This window comes from Solanum pennellii, chromosome 2 (genome assembly GCF_001406875.1).
Source record: "Solanum pennellii chromosome 2, SPENNV200".
In the NCBI taxonomy this organism is placed as follows: Eukaryota; Viridiplantae; Streptophyta; class Magnoliopsida; order Solanales; family Solanaceae; genus Solanum; species Solanum pennellii.
The window spans coordinates 54,471,200-54,494,343 of record NC_028638.1 but is presented as its reverse complement, the minus strand read 5'-3'; the positions used below and the strand labels follow the sequence as shown (position 1 = coordinate 54,494,343).

The 23,144-nt window shown below is 33.1% G+C and overlaps 2 protein-coding genes and 1 pseudogene across 3 annotated transcripts; 2 read left to right on the top strand and 1 right to left on the bottom strand.

Moving 5' to 3' along the window:
• The first annotated feature begins 1,110 nt into the window (after positions 1-1,110).
• On the top strand, positions 1,111-1,508 carry LOC107010473. Its single transcript, XM_015209760.2, has one exon. It carries the CDS (start codon positions 1,126-1,128, stop codon positions 1,363-1,365), a length of 240 nt encoding a protein of 79 aa, XP_015065246.1. The 5' UTR covers positions 1,111-1,125; the 3' UTR covers positions 1,366-1,508.
• A 3,167-nt stretch (positions 1,509-4,675) lies between these two features.
• Positions 4,676-9,373, bottom strand: LOC107011737 (annotated as a pseudogene).
• A 3,474-nt stretch (positions 9,374-12,847) lies between these two features.
• LOC107011739 (polypyrimidine tract-binding protein homolog 1) lies at positions 12,848-21,304 on the top strand. 2 transcript variants are annotated; one of them, XM_027914720.1, is made up of 10 exons: positions 12,848-13,147; positions 13,740-13,949; positions 14,651-14,713; positions 14,810-14,883; positions 16,151-16,246; positions 17,622-17,679; positions 17,750-17,854; positions 17,947-18,028; positions 20,282-20,347; positions 20,575-21,304. In XM_027914720.1, exons 1-10 carry the CDS (start codon positions 12,965-12,967, stop codon positions 20,583-20,585), a joined length of 948 nt encoding a protein of 315 aa, XP_027770521.1. In that variant the 5' UTR covers positions 12,848-12,964; the 3' UTR covers positions 20,586-21,304. The 2 variants fall into 2 exon arrangements, with proteins under 2 accessions (XP_027770521.1, XP_015066837.1); XM_015211351.2 differs by having other exon boundaries at positions 20,282-20,394.
• The last annotated feature ends 1,840 nt before the right edge of the window (positions 21,305-23,144 follow it).

Genomic DNA, 23,144 nt, shown 5'->3' with positions numbered 1-23,144 from the left:
GTATTATGCCTTCTGTTATGAGTTATTAACTTCACTTATCATGTGATGTTTCCTATAATTAATGTTTAGATGATTTGGTAACGTATCGAGGAATTTTTAACCAAACTAAGCCATTATATAAAACAATTTACCAAAGTAATACATTTTTTTAAAATTTTACAAAACTAGTATAAACGTATTTCACGGTAACGTTTTAGGATATATATTTTTTAAAAAAAACTAACAGCATTAGGTTGATATACGTTACTGTAAGTAACGTATATCAATCTGACGCCATCAACTTTTAAAAAATAAAATATATCCTAAAACGTTACTGTGGAATACGTTTATACTAGTTTTTTAAAATTTTAGAAAAACATATTATTTTGGTGAATGACTTTATATAATGGCTTAGTTTGGTAAAACCTCCGTATCGAGTGCATACAAGTTGATTGATTTCCATGATTAGGTCATTTTTTCAACAAACGTAATTAGACAACTTGATAGAATATATATATTTAAAAAAAAAAAGAAAAGTAAACGCTTAGAAATTCTGTACATTTGCGTACCTAACTCAAATAAAATATCAAAAGAAAATGTAAGAATAAGTGAAATGACAAATATAGATAGCATCATTGTTTTGGTTTAATTTAAATAAAAACAAGACAGTTATAGATAGCCACATCAATATTTTGTTCATTTCATTTTAGTTGACTCTTACATCAAAATAAATACTCTTTTACTTGTCTAATTTAAAAAAATCAAGAGAATATCACTATAGATATTTTTTCCTTTCGACCCCCAAATATATATAGGTAAAATAGTAACAGTCCAATTAGAGTTCCACCGATAAAATAATTAGTTTAGTAGAATAAATCCCAAATAAATTTTTTTATTAAGAATTGTTTCTAAAGTCTGAAAAGGTAAAAATAAACTGATGAATCAACTAGTCCATCCGTCTAATTTTATTCAAAATATTTATCTCTTATTACCTAATCACTTACTAATTAATATGAGTAAAAGGTAAAATAATAAAATTAATCATCGAATAAATAGAAAATGATCAATGTTGAAGGAGTTAAATGTAAAAGAAAAAGATTTTGGTTTTCCCAAGGTGAAGTTGACTTTGGCCCTTGAGAGAGCTGGATGGTTATTAGTTGTCTCTTTATTTATATTCAACCAAACAATGCTAATTTTTTGCTAAGAATACAAAACAAAGAGAAAATGAATCAGAACATGGTGTCGTTCTTGATCGGAATAGTTGGAGCGGCATTTACGCTTGGAGCATATTCGCAGACATGGATGACTCCAACACAAAGCATAACAACAGGTCTTGTTACTCTCATGTTTGGTCTTCTCGTCCGTGAAGGTTTCATCTCCCTTTAGACTTTACTTTTTTTTCTATGTTTTGGGGTCTGTAATAAATCATTTTACAGAGCTATATGTGGCTGATCCATAACTAATTTTATTATTTGCACTCTGATTGTGGTATTTATAAATGCTTTAAGTATAAAGGTTTTTGGTAGATTTATCGGCTTTCTTTCTTTCTTTTTTTTCCCCGTTCAAATGGTTACTTACGATCCCTTTAGCATAGATTAATTTGTTCTAATTATTATTATATTTTCATGACCAGACACAACTTCACCTTTAATTAATTTATCCACATCAAATCAAATCAAATCTTAACCAAACAACACCCATGGAAATGCTAAAATGAAACTTTGGGAGAATGGGCCAATTTATATCTTTAAAATTTTACAAAGGCACAAACATACAAGTTCGTTTCTTTTTTGTTACTTACTACTTAATAGTTTGTAGTTTGTACTGCCGCAATTATTTATCTCACATCGCATTTATTAGTCAACAACGTTTCATGCTCCATGACCTACCTAAGCTACTTCCACATACCTTATTTTACTGTCAAAACACAAAAGTAACCCACCGGATACTTGTTTTTAGTACTTCCCCTCTTTTTTCCACTAGTTATTGTGATGTATATGTTACCGTGATTGTGTCCGGTTGAGAAACCAAGAATTCCAGTTTAGTGTTTGAATTTTTATGTGTATAAACACTAATTTTTAAGCTATACATATGATTTTTATGAGATTGTACCAATGTTACACACAATTAATACTATTGAGAAAAAAAAATTCACATCTTTTGTCAAATTTCTGTTTCCCATCATTATCCAACGAAACATCAGTATCCGTAATGTTGGATGTTAGGATTTTGAGTCATGTCAAATTAGATATCAGATCAGGTTTGTTGCAAACCTAGCAGCATCCGCTATAGCATGTACTTTCTTCCTGCATATTAATTTAGATAAACTAATGCTAACATATTAGTAATAACTTCAGACGTGCATCCATGAACTTCACAAATCAAAATGCAAGCAAAGGATATAATCTACCCGTTGTCTCATATAGTGTTGTCCACGATTCCTGATTTGACACCTACAACAACAGCTATTTCATAAAAAATCTGGCATGAGAAAATGAGGCAGATATGTAGCCAAAAATGACTTGCCAGACATGAAGCAGAATTGATCGAGCTTGCCGGCAAGTCATCCTTGGCTGCAATTCAATAACCTTATTCCCTCATGCAAGACTTTAACATGAATAAAGACATATAACCAGCAGTCTATTGATTTATAGGGAAGTGTAGTTTCCCGAAGAAGAAAATCCAACATTCCCTATTGCAAATAGAATTAGCAGTTTCCTACTTCATCTAACAAAACACAACTTGTGAGAAGCTCATTGGATGGAATAGAAAGAAGAAAAAAGAAGTAACTTTGAAAGTCAGTGCATGAAACGAATGAGGTTTATACAGCCTCTAGGAGTTGTAGATAAATAATGGATTCTTGTATGGGAAAGGAAATCTAGCAATACATTAATGAACAGTCAATTTCTATGTAATGCCCAATGGAGAAAAGGGGAAAAAGGCAAAGTTAGTTTGGAGGGGCTCTTAGGGCTTAGAGATGTGACTAGCTACTGTCCCTATCACCCCCATAACTTGATATAAAGAGAGAGTGAATCTAAAAGCACCTTCCCAAAAAAAGTTGTACCAACACTTGAGTCCAAAAGATGTAATACAAGGCAATAAACGCAGTCTGCGGATCAGGCTCCCTAGTTGTACCTTTCGGCGTGGAGTTAGGTGCACAAATTTACTGCTGCCCAGTGCCCACCCTCTCTTTCATGAATTTCACTGATTCAGCTTTTGCAGTCTGGTGTCTATTTGACCCAGCTATGAAACTGCATTGCCACCTTACATATCCTAGTCTTACTATTATATATTACTTTTTCACAAATTAAACTCCCAACTCATTTATATTTTCATCGCATCATACAAATTAAATTATGCATGAGAATTATATCTGTTCAAATCAGGAGTTAATTATGCCAGGCCATGTTCAAAATTACTGGCGAAGTTATTTTTAGATTTGTAACCCTTTAAATTGATGCAATTTTGTTGCACTTCCACCAGACTAGATTAACAGAAAGACGTAGATATACCACACTAAATATCCATGTTTATTTACCAGACAACTTGGCATGCAATTGTTTGGTCACCAAGGACGACAAATACCTCCTCTTAGTTCCATATGAACAACCAGATGATTGCATTAATAAATTAGGGAATGTAATCTAAGCAATTCTAGATATCTTTTGACAAAAAATAGAAGAAGATGAGCTGTTCACCAATGAATCCACCAGCTGCCTATTTAATTTACAGATCCCACTGCCTCCAGATCTGAGAGAAAAAATTGGTTAAGTCAATCGCAATATCCACAGTTCACAGTATACATACATACGTACCCACACACAAAAAAGCAATTTACTTCGCTCACCTAGTTATGGGATAGAGCCATCTCCTATATACTTAGCCGAGCAACATCTCAGCTCAGCTTCGGATTCTTCTACGTCATTGATTGTGTTTGTCAAAAATTATTCCCTAACCTTGTAACAATTATTGTTCTTCACATGATTCATTATATTGAACATTACTCCCAAAAAGGTTGCAATGGCAAATGCACGAGAAGAGAACTACCAACCTCGCTTTAGAATAGTAGATAAGATGAAAGAAAGAAGTGCAAGCTGAAATTTAGATCTAAATTGGCACACTATTGAACTATCAACAAGAACAGGTAATTGACATTGCAACATTCACATCGGAAATAAATCAACCCCTCAAAAAAGGGGTAAATGAAAGCAAATGCTTTTTGAAATTGAAAAAAACATTCTTGTCAAATAAATGTAGAGAAAGCGAGAGACCTATAGAGTGTATATATGAGCAACATCTGTTATACCGGATGATTAAGGAAATTAGAGCTTAGCTTGTACACAAACCAGTAAATAGTAAGGATAAGCACATGACTGTAAGCATACTAAAAACTTACCGCCAGATTTAACGCTTACGTACGGTAACTAATTCCTCCCTAGAGACTGTCAGGTCCACAGTGACTGGCAATGAACATCAGATGAGATAATTTACACTTACTGGTATAAATATTATGCATTATTCAATTACATTCAAAATATATCTCTATAGAAAAATGCAAACAGACCTTTTAACTAAAGCTGCATGCCTGTTTGGGTATCCATGACATCCTATTCAAAACAATCATCGAAAAGTTCGGAAGATGCTTTGAACAATGAATTGATCAGGTACGCAAATTATAACAGAATATGAACACATCTTGAGCAAACATCCAGGGTTATCATAAACAAACAAGAGAAGATGAAATAAAATTTAAATTTCAAGATATGGTACAATGACTATGTTCTAATACCAGGATACAAATTAAATTGCCCATTCTAAGGAACCATCAAAACTAGATAGAACTGTACGAGGACAACAGGTCTAACATCTACTTGATTAAACAAGCAAATCCCACAATAATTTCAATTCTAGGTAAAATCTTCAGTTATGGTCCTCCAAAGGAAAAGCATCAAGGTAGGCCAAAGTTCCCAAATCCTCAATTATCTGGTTTTCTGGTTTAGGCGCAAGGGAGGCAATAGGCTGGCTTCAGGCTTCATATATCACAGCTGTTTTGTTGGGAGGGAAGGAAGCAAAAGGAAAATAACAGCATTAGTTTCCATATCAGGAGAGAGGCTAGGTCATCAACCAAAATGTGAACTTTACTACTTTAGTACAAGCTGAGCTAGCTATGAATCAAAAGAAAGAAGCAATGCATGCAAAGTGGGGATCCACGAGCTACCTGCAGGTCCAGTTACACACTCTAGTAACCATAACTTTTTCTCCGTGAAGCAGGGTCTTGCCTCGATGACCTGGCAGCAGTAGCTTAACATATGAATAATAAGAACAAGAAATTGTAACTCTAGTTTCTAAATTTGGAGCAACTATAATCAGATAAGCTACACAAAAAGTCATGGGCAGCAGATGGAAATGACAAAACGATAAGTGCTAATTAATGTCTGAAGGTCAGACATAAACATTCAAGATACAAACACGTGATCAAAACAGTTAGCAGCTAAAATCAGAATTAAAAGAAACAAAAGTTTAACCGAACGAACAGCTCATGATGGTTTTTCTTTAGAAAACATTTTATTTTATATAATATTGGACTGCAATGAACTTAAATGGAGCGAGATGGACAACGAGGATTCCTATAGCCAATCCAAACTTGCTTGGTATTGAGGCCTAGTTCTATATTTAAAAGACAACATGCTGGTGGTACACCCACACCAAGACATAACAAACAAATTCAGGACAAGGTGGAAAGCCCAGAACAACTTACCAAGAACCACCAGAACGCCCAAGGGAATATCCTTCATAAGCTCCATATTCTATGCTGCTACTCTGCTGATGGAATTAGAAATTAACAAGAAATGATGTACGTATATTCGAGAAATTATACATAGCAAAAGAAGTTAATGAATTCACACAAAATTTTCATAAATTCTGCTCCTCAAGCAATGAAACCCTATGTTACCTGGATACCACTGTAACTTCCATAACCATCAGCACGTGGAAGATCAGTCGTACCACCATGCCCAGCTGAGTAAGAATGTCCATGTCTTCTAGAGTCCCTACTTTTGTGTTTCAAGGTATCTGAATCTGTAGTCATGGGGAGGTAGGGAGGAACTGGCACAAAGGCAGATTCAGCACCCTCTCTTTCAAAAAGGTTTGCCCTCAAACGTGAAGTTACTTGTATGAGTGCATCCTTTACAACAGCAAGTTCTCCTGAGATCTGATATGTTTGGAAGCATATAGATGTGGTCAGTTGAGCAAAAAACAAGCATATCATAAGCAACCAGAGGATTTAACAGGATACTACTGCATAAATAAGAAGCATAAGGAAATGCTAATAAGACCTACGATGAAAAAAAAATGCTAAGAATCTTAAATAGGCAAACCCCATCTTTTTTCATATTGTTTTATTGATGTTCCCCTGTTTCTTTTCTCCTTCCTGGGAGGTTGCTTTCACAAATAGAGGAGTATGGCAGAAGAACATAAAAACAAAATAATAAAAAAATATAATTGAATGATGCAGCCTATGGAGCACAGGTTACATTCACCCCAGATCCTTCCTAAAAACTTAATCGAAGACATCTTAATTCAATTCATATCGATCTAAAGAGAACAGATATATATGGCTCCTCAATATGTCTATATCCAAAATTTAAGAACCCACAATCCTATCTCATACTCATAATCCAAAAGCTGAGTACGGGAAGAAACCAGCAACTTTTTTTTCTTTCAAAGAGAGAGTAGGAGATAACTTTTGGTGCATTTAAGCTTTAAAACTCCTATAGCATGCTTACCTGCACCATCTCATCATCTTCAGCTGCAACCTTTGGGAGGCCTTCTTTCGATAATATACGAATGTTAGCTTTCGTAATTTTCCTCATCTCATTGATTATGGTGCCTCCTTTTCCAATAAGACATCCTATTCGAGATGTTGGGACCAGCAATCTTGTGGTTAATGATGTAAGACCAGGATCTCTATCAACTTTCTCACTGCACCTAGGTTGCAAGCGCAATGCTGCTTCAACAGTAGGAGAATTGTGTCCTCAAAAAACTGAAAAACAGCATGAAAATAAGTCTCTATCTTGGAAAAGAATCCTCAACTTGTACACTCCAGTGCAAAACATCAGACGAAACAGAAAATACCTTTTCTGCAGAAATTGAAATCATGCAATCATCACCTTCAGCAGCAGAACTATCAACTTTAATTGCTGCACCAGATTCTTGTCTAATTTGATTGATTATGACACCACCTTTACCAATAACACCCCCAATATTTGCAGTAGGACACAGCAAACAGATAGAAAATTCCTTTGAAGATGACTCAATCCTTGGAGCAGAGTACAAAGACCTTGATAAGTCCCCACTCTCTCCTTTGTATCCCCTATAGGACCCCATTAATGGAGCTATGCCTACAATTGGAGCACCAGCAGTATGACCGACAAGTGAACTTGAAGAGTAGATATTTGGTGCAGCAGAAGCAAGCAAGTGTTGAGAACGGGATGGATTCTTATGAAGACGCTTTGCTATTTCATAAGGAGCCTTCTTCACTGCGGTGGCTTCACCAGATATCTGAAACCCAATTAAATCACCGAGTACTGAAGTCAGACGTGAGAAAAAATTCAAGTTTCAGCTGCCCAATACAAATGCAAGTAAGATTGCAATCGAAACCGTAGCGTTAAGTGTGAACACACAACAATTATCGGTAACACGGTCCAAATGTTTATAGATAATGATGCTTGAGCCATAAGAATTTCTTTTTTAGAAGTAGAGTACAATTTGGATAACTCTTCACATAAAAAATCAGACAAGGGACCACCAAAAAGAACAGTAAATGAATAGCTGATTAAGAAATTGTACAACTTCATTTTACTAATTACCATTAAGGGAAAAAAACGAGGAGCGACAACTTCATAAATGAACAACCAGCAGAGCAGCAATTGATCAAATTTACTTATCAAGACAACTAAATGAAATAGCCTAATGGACTTTAATGGTAAAGAAGTACCAAACTGGAAGAACAACACTGTGATACAGACAGAGAAAGGGAAAATAAAAAAGGAGATGATCCTCCAGTTACCTGCAAAACTTCATCCGAGCTCAATGCACATGCAGGCAAATGGTTATCTTTCAATATACGAATCTGAGCACCACTTTCACTACGAATGTTCTGTACTACCTGACCCCCTTTCCCAATAACACATCCAATCTGATCTGCAGGTACTAGAAGCCTAACGGTAACCTGAGGTGCATCATTAGAATCCTCATCAACTGTCTCGCTAACAATTTTTTCATGGACTTTAAAAAGTGCATCCTGGGCAGGACAAATACAATTTTCAGAGCCATCAAAGTTGTTTGTTTCCTCAGTTGCGCTGTAGATAGTGAGAACACGTTCCTCACAGTCAGGACAGTCTCACCAATCCTGATTTTAGATTTAGTGTCCACCCTTAATTGCTTAACAATCTCACCTCCCCTGCCGATAATACTTCCAATCTTCTTTCCATCGCATAAGTACCGGTAAACTGTGTCGTCAGGACCGATAGAGAAAGAGTCCTTATCAGAGCCAGTATTTCTCCTTTTATTTCTCCCATTGTCAACATAATCAGACTGAGAATGGGAGCGTTTCCCATAGCTATTTCGTTGACCAGCCATTACAAAATACTCTGCTTATCATACGAAGATTGCAACAAAATTATAAGATTATGTTTACAAAGTTGCCCCTGAAGAATTATACAATATTTGATCTTCAACAATTTATTGCCAGAGACGGAATCTGAAGATATATCTACTCAACAATCTTGAATTACATTGATATCTGTCACATGCTAAACATGTAGCTAGCAATAGCAACCTCGAGTTATCAATTCCAGATTAACAGGATTTCCTGTTATAATCCTGACTATACATGAATCACTACAATTCCATGAACAAAGAAACATGCATGCACGGATAACAAATCGTGGCAGACCTGAAATTGGAATTCAGGTCCACAAGGACAAAAATTGAATCTATATGATATTATTGTCTATTGCAATTAAATGCACTATAAATTTATAGAATAAGAATTGCAAAATTCAACATACTGGTTCCAACAGATCTGAAATTCAATACTATGAATGTCAATTCTCAATGCACTATCTGTATAATTGTAAATTCAAAACATGAATATTGTGGATTCAATTACCTGCGGATTAATGGTAATGTATCTACACAAGTTGTCGATTCCAATCCTTCAAACACAGCAATTTTGCTGCAGTTGTTGATTAAAGTTTTGACCGATCAAGTCGTGCAAAAGTGAGCTCCATTGCTCCTGCTGGAAATCGCCGTTATTTTCCGCTTTCACTTCTTGAAACCAAATTAGTACTCGTTTTTTTTAGAAACGTTTTTTCCGCTTCAGTAGAAACCAAACTATTACTCTCACTAGTTTTCATTTTTAACAGTTCCAAAAAATATTGTTTATATCCTGCTCTCCTCCATTTTATATTAATTGAATTGTTTGATATTTTTTTTTAAAAAAAATAATTTAACTTTTTATATTATTTTTAAAGTCAAAGTAATTCATAATTTGTAATCTTTCTTTTTAATTGTCCACTAAAATGTAATTGGTTAAACCCATTTATTATTTTTTTCTAAAAAAAATAAAAATAACCCATTTATTATTTTTTTCTAAAAAAATAAAAATAAATCTCTTTCATAATCACACATCTTTTAATATTAATAAATATTCCCTCATTTTGATTTATTTTTAATTCATAACACAAAATTTAATGATATTCTTTAATTTTATAAATATGTCATATAGAAAATTAAAATTAAAGAGTTGCTAAAAGAAGAAATTTATAGAAATAATATTTTTAACATTATTTTAAAATATATAACAAAATATTTTACGTTATTAATTATTTGTACTATTTTTAACACAATTTTTAAATATATAACATAATAAAAAATATAACAAATGAAATATACATCTATAACAAAATTATATATATATATATATATATATATATATACGTAAAAGGAATAACAAAGTTGCATGCTTTTGACAATAGTAAGAAACTTACATTTTTAAAAATCACTCTTAGTCGTACAAAACTCAAGCATAACATGTTAATAAAGAGTTTTGTGCTTGTACTTACTTCTACTATATAATACAATACATATATCGCAAAACTACTACAATGATGTAAAGTGATGATATAAAATCACAATTGAATTAAATTAAATTATTTTTTGATTAATATATTTTAAAACGAGCAAAATTTAAATATTATTAATAAAAATAATTGATTATGATAATTATTTTGAAGCTAAAGATTGAAGTTTAGATAATTTAATTCAATAACCTTGATTTTTGGATTTAAGAAATATTATCTTTTTATTATTTCAACATGACAATACACTTTCTAATGTATTCATTGACATTAAAAAAATGTTTGGTCATTGCATATATTTGAAACATATTAAGAATGCTTTTCAATAAGAAATTTAATAATTTACGAAGTTCTATTATTTAAAAATTAAAAATTATATTTCTTTAAAAGTACATTCGTTTAGATTATTTGATATATTGATTATAAATATATGTTTTTTAATTATTAAGCATTAATTATTTTTTAAAAATAACTATGATATGATAACATAAAATTTAAGAAAGCTCTTTTTTTTTGTTTTACATTGTGTCATTAGTCATTACTAATACAATGACTAATGTAATTGAGAAAAATATGAATCACAAATTTGTCTAAATATATAGGGAGGAGATTATTTTTGTTTGAATAATAAAGGGATTAATTACATGAATGGATTCCTTTTAAAAATTAATTACTTATTTTAAATATACTATTTAATTATTACCATTTATATCAACTTCTTTAATTTTTCCTTTGTGTCTGTCTGCTCTTTCTTTCTTTTCTTTCTGTTTTTCTGTGTCTCGCTCTCTCTTTTTCTTCTTCTTTGTTTCTTTCTTTCTCCCTTTCTTTCTTTCTTTCTTTTTTGCTTTTTTTGTTGCTCTTTCTCCCTTTCGTGCTTTTTTTCCCTTTATTTTCACAGAATAGTCAATAATTCTAGATTGTATAAAACGTGTATCAATAGTTCATTAAATAAGTAATATAATCGTAACAAATGAAGAGGCATAAAAAATTGCAAAATAAATTAAACTTTAATTAAAATGTGTTACAAACACATTAAAGTTGAATTATTAAAAGAGAAGTAGTATAATCGTAACAAATAAAGAGGCATAAGAAACTGCAAAATAAATTAAACTTGAGTTATAAATATATTACAAACATATTAAAGTTGCATTAATAGAAGAGAATTAAATATGAATGCAAAATGTAGAAAACAAAAGAGCATTCTTTGATCTGCATGTAAACTGAATAAAACTTGTATCAATAATGAATTAAACAAGTAACCAATCATAACAAATCAATAGACTAACTGCAAAATGAATTAAAAATACAAAAGTGTATTACACAAGTATTAAAGTTGAAGCATAAGATAAATTAAGCATGAATAAAAAAATGTAACAAATAAAATATTAGACAGTGATTTATAGAGTGAATTAAACTTATATCAATAATGAATTAAACAAGTATCAAATAGGAACAAATAAATTAGGCTGATTAAAAACTGCAAAATGAATTAAATTTGAATTAAACTTGTATTGAATGGTATTAAATTTGAATAAAAAGAGAGAATTAAGAATGGATGGAAAACGTAACTATGACTGACAAGACTATGATATGTAGAGTGAATTAAACTTGTATCAATAATGAATTAAATAAGTATCCAATAGTTACAAATAAATCAAAAAGATGTGAAATGAATTAAATTTGCATTAAAATTGTATTACACCGTATTTAAAGTTGAATTAGAAAAGAGAATTAAGAATGAATGTAAAACCTAACTAATGAAGGATATGACGATGATCAATAAACTGATAAGTTATATCAATAATGAATTAAACAAGTATCCAATAGTAACAAATCAATCAAAAAACTTCAAAATGAATTAAATGTGCATTAACATTGTATTATCTAATTCAACTTTAATACAATTGTTCAATCTAATATTCTCCTAATATCAATTGTAAACTTAACCAAACTCTCTTAAAATTGAGATATAAACTCCAAACGACATTTTCAATTATTTGTAGGAACTACCTATTCAAATTTATCACAAATTCGTAAAATTCAAATAATGAATTCAAAATTTGAAACTTTATAATGACCAGCAATGGTGAACTTTTGCTTCTGTTATTTTAATGATTTGAAATTTCTGCTTAAAAACGTGATTTTATACAAACTTGCAGGTTTCTTTCCCTCTTTTCATCTTGTTTTTGAATAAAAAATAGTGACATGGACAAAAACTGATTGGAGTAATGTAATTATTTAGATGAAAAGTTTAAAGAAAAGAACAAGAATTAAAAAGAAAAAAAAAAGAAAAAAAAAGAGGATGAAGATAAATAACACCAGAGAGAGAAAAAAAGTAAAAGAATAAAAAAAGAAGACAAAAGAGACAAAGAAGCAAAAGAGTTAAAAAAAAAAAGAAAGAAAGAGTCGAAGAAGCAAAAGAATAACAAGAAGAAGAGGAAAAAAGGTTGAGACAGAGGCGAAAACTTTCTTAATTCCAAAAAAACCTTATATTTAGTTAGAAAAATTATATTGACACAAATGGTAAATATTTTTATAATATAGCATATTTATGTGATTTACCCTTAATAAAGTTTACGATAGGAGTAAAAAACATGTTCTTATAAAATTAATTTAATAAAGATGGATAAATTTTTTTTTTAAAAAAGAGAAGGAAATTGACGGAATTCTTTTAGAAAAAAGATTTATGGTTATAATTACCCTTTTAAGTTGAAGGTATTGCAAAAATCAATATACATACACGCGACAACAGGTAATTTTTGTTGAGTCCCAAAGAAAAGAACCAGTTCTCAAAGTCCGTTAAAAAATAGCCCGACGGTGGGAATCGTAACCCTAATCGGCCGATGTCAACATCCGGGCAACAGCAGTTCCGGTACACGCAGACACCGTCGAAAGTTCTTCACCTCCGGAATCTTCCATGGGATTGCAGCGATGAAGAGCTAGTAGAGCTTTGCAAGCCCTTTGGTAAAATTGTCAATACAAAGTGTAACGTCGGGGCCAATCGCAACCAAGCGTTTGTCGAATTTGTAAGTTGTTTTTTATTTGATTATCACAATTGATTGTCTTAAGAGGGGCAACGATGGACTTCCGTTTTTAGATTTCTTTGTTGCGGCTAAATGTGTGTAGCTAGAGTTCAGTTACTAAATGTGTCTACTGTTCAAGCTCTCTCAGTTCTTATTGTTCGTTTCATGGAAGCTATGCTCCATGGGTAACTCATTTTGAATGATTAGGAGATGACTGGGTTCTTGAAGTTAGGATATATCAGTTCAAACCCCAAAACATTGTGTGTGAGTAGACAATCCTATAGCCAGACAAGTTTCCCGGAGTTTGTACTGATAGGAATACCCTGCCCCAGCCAGCAAATTAGTTGAGGTGTGCTCAAACTGGTTCTGGAATGGTTTGGATCTGTCATAATAAATTTGTAAATTAGAGTATTAGGAGCTTCCATAATGAATTTGTGAACTGTAATTGTAATTGTAGAATAATTAACTGCTTGAAATAGTTCAGTTACACTCGTGGGTTTCATTCTAAAGCAATTCTTTTGTATATACGCCTTTGCCTTATGAGTGCGTTAACATGACATTATTACCCTCTAATCTGCATATTTGTCAACTGCAGGCTGACCTTAATCAGGCAATCAATATGGTTTCATATTATGCTTCATCTTCAGAGCCTGCTCAAGTTCGTGGCAAGACGGTGTACATTCAATATTCTAACAGGAATGAAATTGTCAATAATAAGAGTCCGGGAGATGTTCCAGGAAATGTTTTGCTGGTGACTATCGAGGGTGTTGAAGCTGGTGATGTCAGTATCGATGTCATTCATTTGGTGAGTGTCTTGTTGCTTTCTCTCCTCTTTATGGAGAAAATATTTCCAACTAAGCTAATTCAGGACTTATGGACTGTTCAGAAGTCGTGCCTTATCAAGAGTTAAGTATTCATCCAATAATCCTTAATAACATTTTGAACACAACATGATTCCCGAAGAATTTTGTAGTTTGATACAAGTCCCCCTGAAAAAAGGAAAAAACACAACTAGTGGACTTCAATGAAGAATATTGTTATGTTGCTTTGTGTTAAAATATATTCTCTTATCTTTTCTTGTTTTAAAATATATTTTCTCTAGCATAGCAGTTTGTTCTTGGGACATTCTTCTAGTTTCTTGGAGCCTTTACTGCTTTCAGTAGCCTGAAACCCTAAGCTATGGTTCAGATTTTAGAAGAGCTAAATCTTACTTATTGTTTCACTTTCATCGCATATAACAACATTAGATGATGGCAGTGTTAACTAAAGTTGATTGAATCACAGATGGTCATTATTTAAGATCTTTTGTTGGAGACATTCTGGATATGTAATCATGTCGGTCATAAACCTTTCTATGGCTTGCATATACAGGTGTTACTCTGCACTCACAATTTAGTTCCTTTGTGTTTCTTCTTCAATGTGTTTTCGGAAACATAGTACACGTTGATAGTCCTTTATTACCTTTCTCTGTCTGATTTACTTTTAACGGGCCAAAACCCATTTCAGGTATTTTCAGCCTTTGGTTTTGTTCAAAAGATTGCTACTTTTGAAAAGGCTGCAGGTTTTCAGGTCCGTATGTCTGTGGACCAATGAGTTTTGGCTTTTTCTTAATTTTGGGTGGATGAAATGGCAGATTGCTAATGAGTTTCTCTTACATCTTGACAGGCATTGATTCAATTTAGTGACGTTGGGACAGCATCTGCTGCTAGAGAGGCATTGGATGGGAGAAGTATACCAAAGTATGGCTAGTCCATTGTTTGAACATACCTTGGATTTATTCAACTTGCTTTCCACTTTACGTTTGATTAATTAGTGTACTTGCCCGCGCAAAGCGCGGTCGTAGAATCTTATGACAGAAAGCATATGTGGAGAGCATTTCAGATTAAATATATGAAATAATTCAGTTAAACAGTATATGTGAACGTGACTTAACAAAACATAATAAATAGAAGAATAACAGAAAAGAGAACACATATCAAGTTAAGAATCTGGAGGATGTAACCCTAGAATGTTTTTGCCTTTCCTTCTTCTAAGGCATTGCTTGTATTTTTCTTTCAATATGAATTATTGACACTTATATTTTCATAAAGTTGATATTATTTTTGTTTTGCTCGCATGCCTTGTGTCTATAATCCAAGGAAATGGGTGATTCATGATGAGGTTACACATTGTATTAGAGTATCGTAGATGAAATAAAGGCTTACATTCGGTGTCCTGTGTGATAAGAATGTGCTGCCAATGGTTTTCTCAAAAAAAAAAAAAAAGAATGTGCTACCAAGGATGTGACCTAGTGGTCAATGTAGTGGTTGAGAGCCATAAGGTCTCGGATTCGAATACCAGTAGAGACAAAAAATACTAGGTGATTCTTTACATCTATAGGTCATGGTGGACAGAGTTACCTTGTAACTATTGCTGGTAGGAGGTGATGGGTATCCCGTGGAATTTGTCGAGCACGAAAGCTGGCTTGGACAACCACGGCCATAAAATAATAATAATAAGTGGAATGATTAAAAGAGAAACAATGAAGACATATCATATAAAAAGAAACATCCCAACTTTAGGAATTTAGTTAAAAAGGCCAAGAAGTCCCTTTTTGTTAGCTGTCAGGAGTACTTTAAGGTTATTTTGAGTAAATTAAAAGTGGGTACCATGCTTACCTGCTATCTTCCTATATATAGAGAGATGCCTTTAAGCAATAATGGATTTTAGTAAAGAATTGTTTCATTTTTAAAATAAACCTTTAACTAACTAGAAAGTAACTGAAAGAGTTAATGTTGTTAAATGCCTTTCTCTTTTAATTTAGGAATGAATGTACACAATTATAGATTTATCGAGATAGTGAATCTTATTTTTCAACAAATATTTTGAGGGTAAAATAAGAGAAGTCAAAAAATTGACAAAAAAGATAAAAACCAATAGGCGAGGTGCCACATCACCTCCTTGTTACCTAGTTTTTTATACAGATAGAATTTTGGGATAGAATCCTAACTTTAATTTTTATCTCAGGTACCTGCTTCCAGAACATGTTAATCATTGTCACTTGCGCATCTCATATTCAGCACACACGGATCTTAATATCAAGTTTCAATCTCATCGAAGCAGGTAACACAGATTTACCTAGACAGCTTTTTGTATATATGACTTTGTTTCTTTATATTCTTATTGTTATTGCTATACTTGCTTGCATTTTTCTTTGCTAATTTTATCATTATCTGCTTTTGGTTTACAGTTGAGGTGTCTAATTTTTTATGCTTCTTGTCATCTAGGGTTTAGTGAAGCTCGGCAGCTAAAACACAGATGTGTTTGTCATGGCCTCGTAGTAATTTTCTTTATCTCATAATAGTGGTTAACAGCGTTCTTCTCATTTCCCATTTAGATGACCATGTGAAGATCCTTGTTTTATACTGAGTTCATGGTTTGGAGAATGCTTGTCTATTTTTGTAAGAATCACTTACTGTATTCATTTCAAATACGTTAGTTGAGTATATTGCCTTTGGTAAAGAAATATGAATCGATGAATGTTCACTTTTATTTGTATCTGGCATCACTTATCGTGGGGATCTAGTTAGCAGACAAAAACACGGGATATAAGTTAGATGAGTATATTTGCCTTTGGTTAAGAACCTCTGTGACGTTAATTGTGTTCCCGGTGTCTCTTCCAGTGTCACATCTACTTACCGGTGCATTGGAAGGTATGCATGAAAACTGACGTGGAAAACTATTAGGTTGATATAGGGACAAGAGTGAGAGTTTATAGAATATATTTTTAGTGAATTCCTGATTTCTGTAAAATGTAATCTATTTGTCCATTTTACATGACATTCATTCCATTCTTTGATGGCTTAAAGGTTTGATGATATTCCTTTTTATATAACTCTCCCACCTTTCAAGAACTAGTATCATAAACTATTCAAATTTTAAACTTCGATGTGATATTATGTCTGTAAGGCTTAACTTTTCAACCACTAAAATAGTTTAGTTCACTATCATCAATATTATATAGAATTCAAATTAACATCTTAATTTTCTTTACAAGTCAAGCATCATCATATAACAAGGCATGGACGAGTTATTTAGTGCTGGAATGAAACCAGTCCAATAGAGCTGATTGAATATAGATGATGCACCTACTAATTTGGAGTTGATGCATACTTGATTGATCGATTGATTTCGAGTTTTTCATCTGAATAGTCATATGAACTGAGCTTTTAGAGTGTGCTATGGGGTAGCATTTTGTTTTTGTAGTTATTTTGTGGTATAGTTGCTGTGGTAATTCCATAATGGTGATCTTTGTTTAATAGCAGTGTTTTTGCACTTATCATTGCCTTCAAGATATATAATGTGTCTAATTCAACCTTTTGGGGAAATATGTATTTCAGAGTTTGTCAAATTTCAGGATTATATAATTTAGTCGATCTGATATTCTAGAAACTTACATCAGTTTGATTCACATTTAGTTCCTTCTTTTATTGTATAGGGACTACACAAACCCTTATCTCCCAGTAAATCCTACTGCAATGGAGGGGGTTCTTCAGGTATGTTCCTTTCCTCATTTTATTTGTTGTCATCCTTGTATAGGAGAGTCCTCACAAGGTCTGTATTCAGCCTGTTGTAGGTCCAGATGGAAAGAAAAAGGAACCCGAGAGTAATGTGCTTTTTGCCTCGTTAGAAAATATGCAGTATGCTGTTACCGTTGATGTCCTTAACACGGTATTTTCTCTCTTGTTATTTCATTGATGCCCATTATGATAGTTGTGTAGTTATTCATTTTTACTCTTCTGTTATATTCTGCCCGGAAACAGGTTTTTTCTGCATTTGGTACTGTTCAGAAGATCGCTATATTTGAGAAGAATGGTCAAACCCAGGCATTAGTTCAGTATCCTGGTATGTATGGATTATGAATGTTGTTCTTTGGTAGTTTAATCAACTACCCGTGCATACTTGGTCTAGCCTTTAAAGTTTATTGTGGCTTTTTTAATTTCTTCATCTCTTCTTTTACTCTTTCCTCATCCCAATAAGAATTGAGTTACTTGAAAGAAAACAAGAAAATAATGTGGAAATAAAAATATGAAGGATAGAGATTTGCAAAATTTGAGAATAAAATTCCTAAACTTCAAAATGAAGTGCTAAGAAGTAAGGACCCCGAGGCTGTCTTAACCCATGCCTATCGATGTCTTTTTTTGTTTTTTTATGAGGTATGCCTATCAATGTGTTTATAGGCCATGTATTGCTAATACTATGGTTTGCTATGTATTAGTCATATACCTTATAATATTGAATATGGTAAAAATCCTACCAAACATAGGATTAAATAATATCATGATTAAATACACTATACATGTGTTGAATTCTCTAATACAAAATTCCGAATCACCCCTAGTTGATCTTAATATTCAAAAAATAGCTGACTAAAGTTAATTCTTATACCAATATAGTCAATTCAAGAACTTAAATAACAGAGTAGATCTCAATTTCGAAGAATTAGAGATAAATAATTAGTATAAAACTAATTACCTTTCTACTTTACTTTAATAAAAATCCGAAGGTATCAAGTTAAGAATTAATCTTACATCCAAGAAGATGTTTCCCATAAGGTTGCAAGATTAATTCATAGTTACCTCACAACACACAAATGTGTAAAAAGAAGAAACATCTCTCAAATAATATTCTCAAAAAGTATCAAATCCACTCTTTTATATAGGGGAATACTATTCAAAATAATATGAGATCTAAATTCTACTTTTATGAAAAATAATAAATACTAAAACCTAACTAGAAAACTTTGATCTCGGAAAGCACGCAAAATGATGCCGAACTTCTTTCCTAACGAAATAAGGAAAAAGTTGCCGAACTTTTAAACATATGGACATGACTTCTCCATCCATTTTTGACAAGGATTTAAGCTCACTTTTGGGCAGAATTTTCAGCCCTATGTGGGCTTGGTTTTAATTTTTTGGGCTCATATGGACCCTATTCTTCCTCGTCTTGGGCTTGGACTTGGATCTAGATCATGGAATATGTGTAGCACTTGGCCCATTCTTCTTCGCAATTCTTGGACTCATTCTTGTGCTCTTCTTCCATAATAAACATCTTGATTTTCATTGAGGTTCATCAATCTTTAATGGAAGTATGCCACCATGGATGCTATCAAATCCTCTTTGATGGTTGTGGCCATTGGCTTGGTCTTGAGAAATATACGTGAGGCAGTAAGGAGTTATACTTGAACAACTGGCTAGCTTCAGAGAATGATTCTATTAACATTCCCATATACAAATACACTGCAAACCTTCATCGTCCTGCATGGATGTACATGATCTATTTTGCATTAGAATCATTTATGTGAGTAACCGTATTTTCAATCACCTCATGTTTAAGTAGATCAGGTTTCCTGCAGAATGCACAACAGCCAACTTATACTGAATATGATTTTGGATGTCAGGATACTCTAAAGCCTTAAAAATCAGCCAGAACTGCCAGTAAATGGTCTCTATAAATGTGTTCAAGTATTTTCCAAGGAAATTTGTGCGTCGTCGTTACAGTCTTCTAATGGATAATTTTATCCATGCACCCAAGGGTGTGGCACAACAGTCAATCTGGGTGAAAACTATCGGGGCCAAAGTTCAAATTATGATATAGACAAAAAGAAAATGCTTCACTAGATAATTTATTCTCTTCTGAGTTCTGCCTAAGCCTTGGTGGACAATATTACTCAATAATTGTATATTTGGGAGGTAATTGGTGCATCTTATATAATCAGAACCCATGATTTTTGACACAGTATATATATATGTAAAAATCTACTAAAATATTAACATATATTAAACCTGAATCCATGACTTTATTAATAGTACAATGAGTTCAATGCAAGGTTGAACCTAGTAAGTGTAAATCTTGGATCGCCTCTAGAAATAGTCGAGCTGCGAAATCTGACCCAAATACTACTGTTATCAGTTATATAGTTAGAAAAAAGAGTAGTGCACATTCTGCTATCTTACATTAGGCATTAACAGATGCGTCTGTAAACATATCTTTAAGTGCACATTCCACTATCGTTTTTCCTTTTTTTTCCATGTCATCCTTTTCAATGAAGTTGAACCTATTGGAACATAAGGTGTTGATGGATCAGTTTTACTGCAGATGTAACAATTGCAGCTGCTGCAAAGGACGCTTTAGAGGGGCACTGCATATATGATGGTGGCTATTGTAAGCTTCATCTATCATACTCTCGTCATACTGATCTGAATGTACAGGTATAGATATGTGCTTTTGAGTTGGTTTCGAAGGGAAAAAAGATGTCCCAATAAATAAAGAGTCGACACCATATTTTAAGATTCTATTACTGAAAGTATGCTTCTTGACACTTGTTGCTTCCTGCATCTTTTTCATTTGACCTCTTAGCTTGAATTAATTATTCAATTGTGTCTAATCAGGCATACAGTGACAAAAGTAGAGACTACACAGTTCCAGAATCAAGTTTGCTTGCGATGCAACAAGCATCTGCAGTCCATGCCGCACCAGCTGTTTGGCATAATCCTCAGTCTGGTCCAGTGCAGTCATCAGCTGGCTATGCCGCTACTGGTGCTGTTCCTGGCCAAGCACCACCACCTGCATGGAATCCAAATTTGCAGGGTGGAGGATCAACCTTTCCATCGGCTCCTACCGGATATCCAGGCCATTCATATGCTCCACCAGCTTATGCAACTGGAGTACATCCTATTGGATCGTCACAGCAGACCAATCACATTGCTACTGGTAGTCAACCTTTTACTGTAAGTCAGCCTTTTCATCCATCAACCATGCCGCCTGGAGGTGTTCCTCCTCCTGGGCATGCACCTTATCATGGTTAATAGGCTCCCTTGGGAACATCGAAGCTGTTATTAATTTACGCTGGCTTAGGTTCTTGTTCAGTGTCGTCGTGGGCTTGTGATGTCATCTGTATACCTTCACATTCTCTTCTTTCTTGAACTTTACTCTTGAATTTTAGTTTTTGGCCTTCTTGATGAACTGAGCTAATGTTTAATCCGAGTGTGGATTAAAATCATCTGTATAATGAGCTGCTTAGTAACAACGGTCTTTCTTATTGACATTAGTATTGTTATTCTCATTATGCTTCCTTCTGTAAGTATTTTGCTGTCTTTATAAATTGGATAGAGATGTTCATAAGCCGCAATAGAGTCTGAAAGAGTGGACGAGCATTGGTTCAGAATGGTGCGACTTTTTGGTTTTTATTGTGTATAAATGCCAAATGGAGGTGTTTGTGGAATACATCATGTTCTGTAATATGTGCATGGTTTTGGTTTTCAGTATTAAGATGGCCAAGTTATGCCGAGTTACATGAAACAAAAGTGATGAATATGCGGATATTAGCTGCTACAATCAGATCATCACAACACTCTCCAGAATTGACAGTAATGCTTCATTTGATTCGCTATGTTTTGCAGTCTATTATTAATTAGATTACCTCTCCGATCCGTTATTACCATTATTTGTTTTAATGTGTTATTTGATCGTTTGATGTCTACTTAACATATAATAAGGACAAGTAGGCATGTCGATTCATATTATAGAAGAATCTATGAAATTCTTAAAGCTGATGACGGAAAGAAAATGGAAAAGTGAGTCGTTTGTTTTCTTCATATGATCGTACATCATGCAGCATTGTCCGCATCATTTATGTGATTGAGCCAACACTCGAAAAAGTAAATAAATATTACTCCAAAATACCAAATATTTTATTTTATTTATTATCTATATTTATAAGTGAAAGAAAAATTCAAAATGAATGATATCCCGTGATACATCATGTCAAACAGGACATATTACATCTGAAGTGGACATCTCCCCCTAGTGGCACATGAGAGATGATCTTGATTCTTGTGCTATCCAAAAAAGAACAAATTCTAAATTTTCACGTCTTATTTTGCTTCTCCATTTTGTTTACTATTTTATAATCTCCATTTGGAAAATCTACCCAGAATCACACAAAAAAGAAATATACGACTCACAACCAACTCATTCAGATTTTATTTATTTTATTTTAGAAACACACACACACAAAAAGAAAAGGAACCTTTGTCATCAAATGGCTTACATATACATGAAATTGACCCATGGTGTATAATAGAAATGATGTGTTTATGTTACTATCGTAGTCATATCTGATAACATCTTTAGTTAGTGTTAGGACAAGTGAATCTATATTTAGATTTTTTCAACCATTGGATCAGTTGTCATATAAGGCTCATTAACTCGTCATGTGCGTATGTAAACTATGTGGGGGAGTGTCTCTTTAGGCAGCTGTCTATCAATTTTAATAGCAGTGAATATGGACCACACTCTTGTTTCAACAATGAAATTAATTTTATTTTTTGTTAGTACAACTTGTTGATATAACTCTGCAACTACTTATACATGTCGTTGCTTCATCTACGTGCTGGTTGGTACCTTAACCACATTCAGTATTTATGGCCCCTCTCCCCATTTTTTCATTCTTACACTATCGCTTTATCAGCCGACATTTTTCTCTTTCTTTTCATCTTCAAATATAAAAACACATGCCAAATATCAAAATTCATTCCTAATTCTAATTAGCCATCATATTATATTGTTAGCTATGAGAGATTAAGCAATAGATTAGCTATGAGAGATTAAGCAATAGATTAGCTATGGTAGTATTTAACTTGAATGTTCTTTAGGGTGCATTGAAATTTGAACTTACGAGTTACGACCTCTTGTTTGTTCTTTTTTAGTGTTGAGGTATCTAACCATGAACTTAATTGATTAAAGGATCAAAATCTTACCTAAATTCGGTATTTATATTGCACTAATAAATGCATGATATGTGTTTGATATAGGATTATTATCACTCAATCATGATTAATTAATACTTATATATTCTTACCCGGTGATAAGTTGATATAATTACTATACGGTATTGGTATATTTTAAACATGGTTCAAGCGTAGCGTTAGAGAATTGAGCATAAATGGTAAAAAGGGGT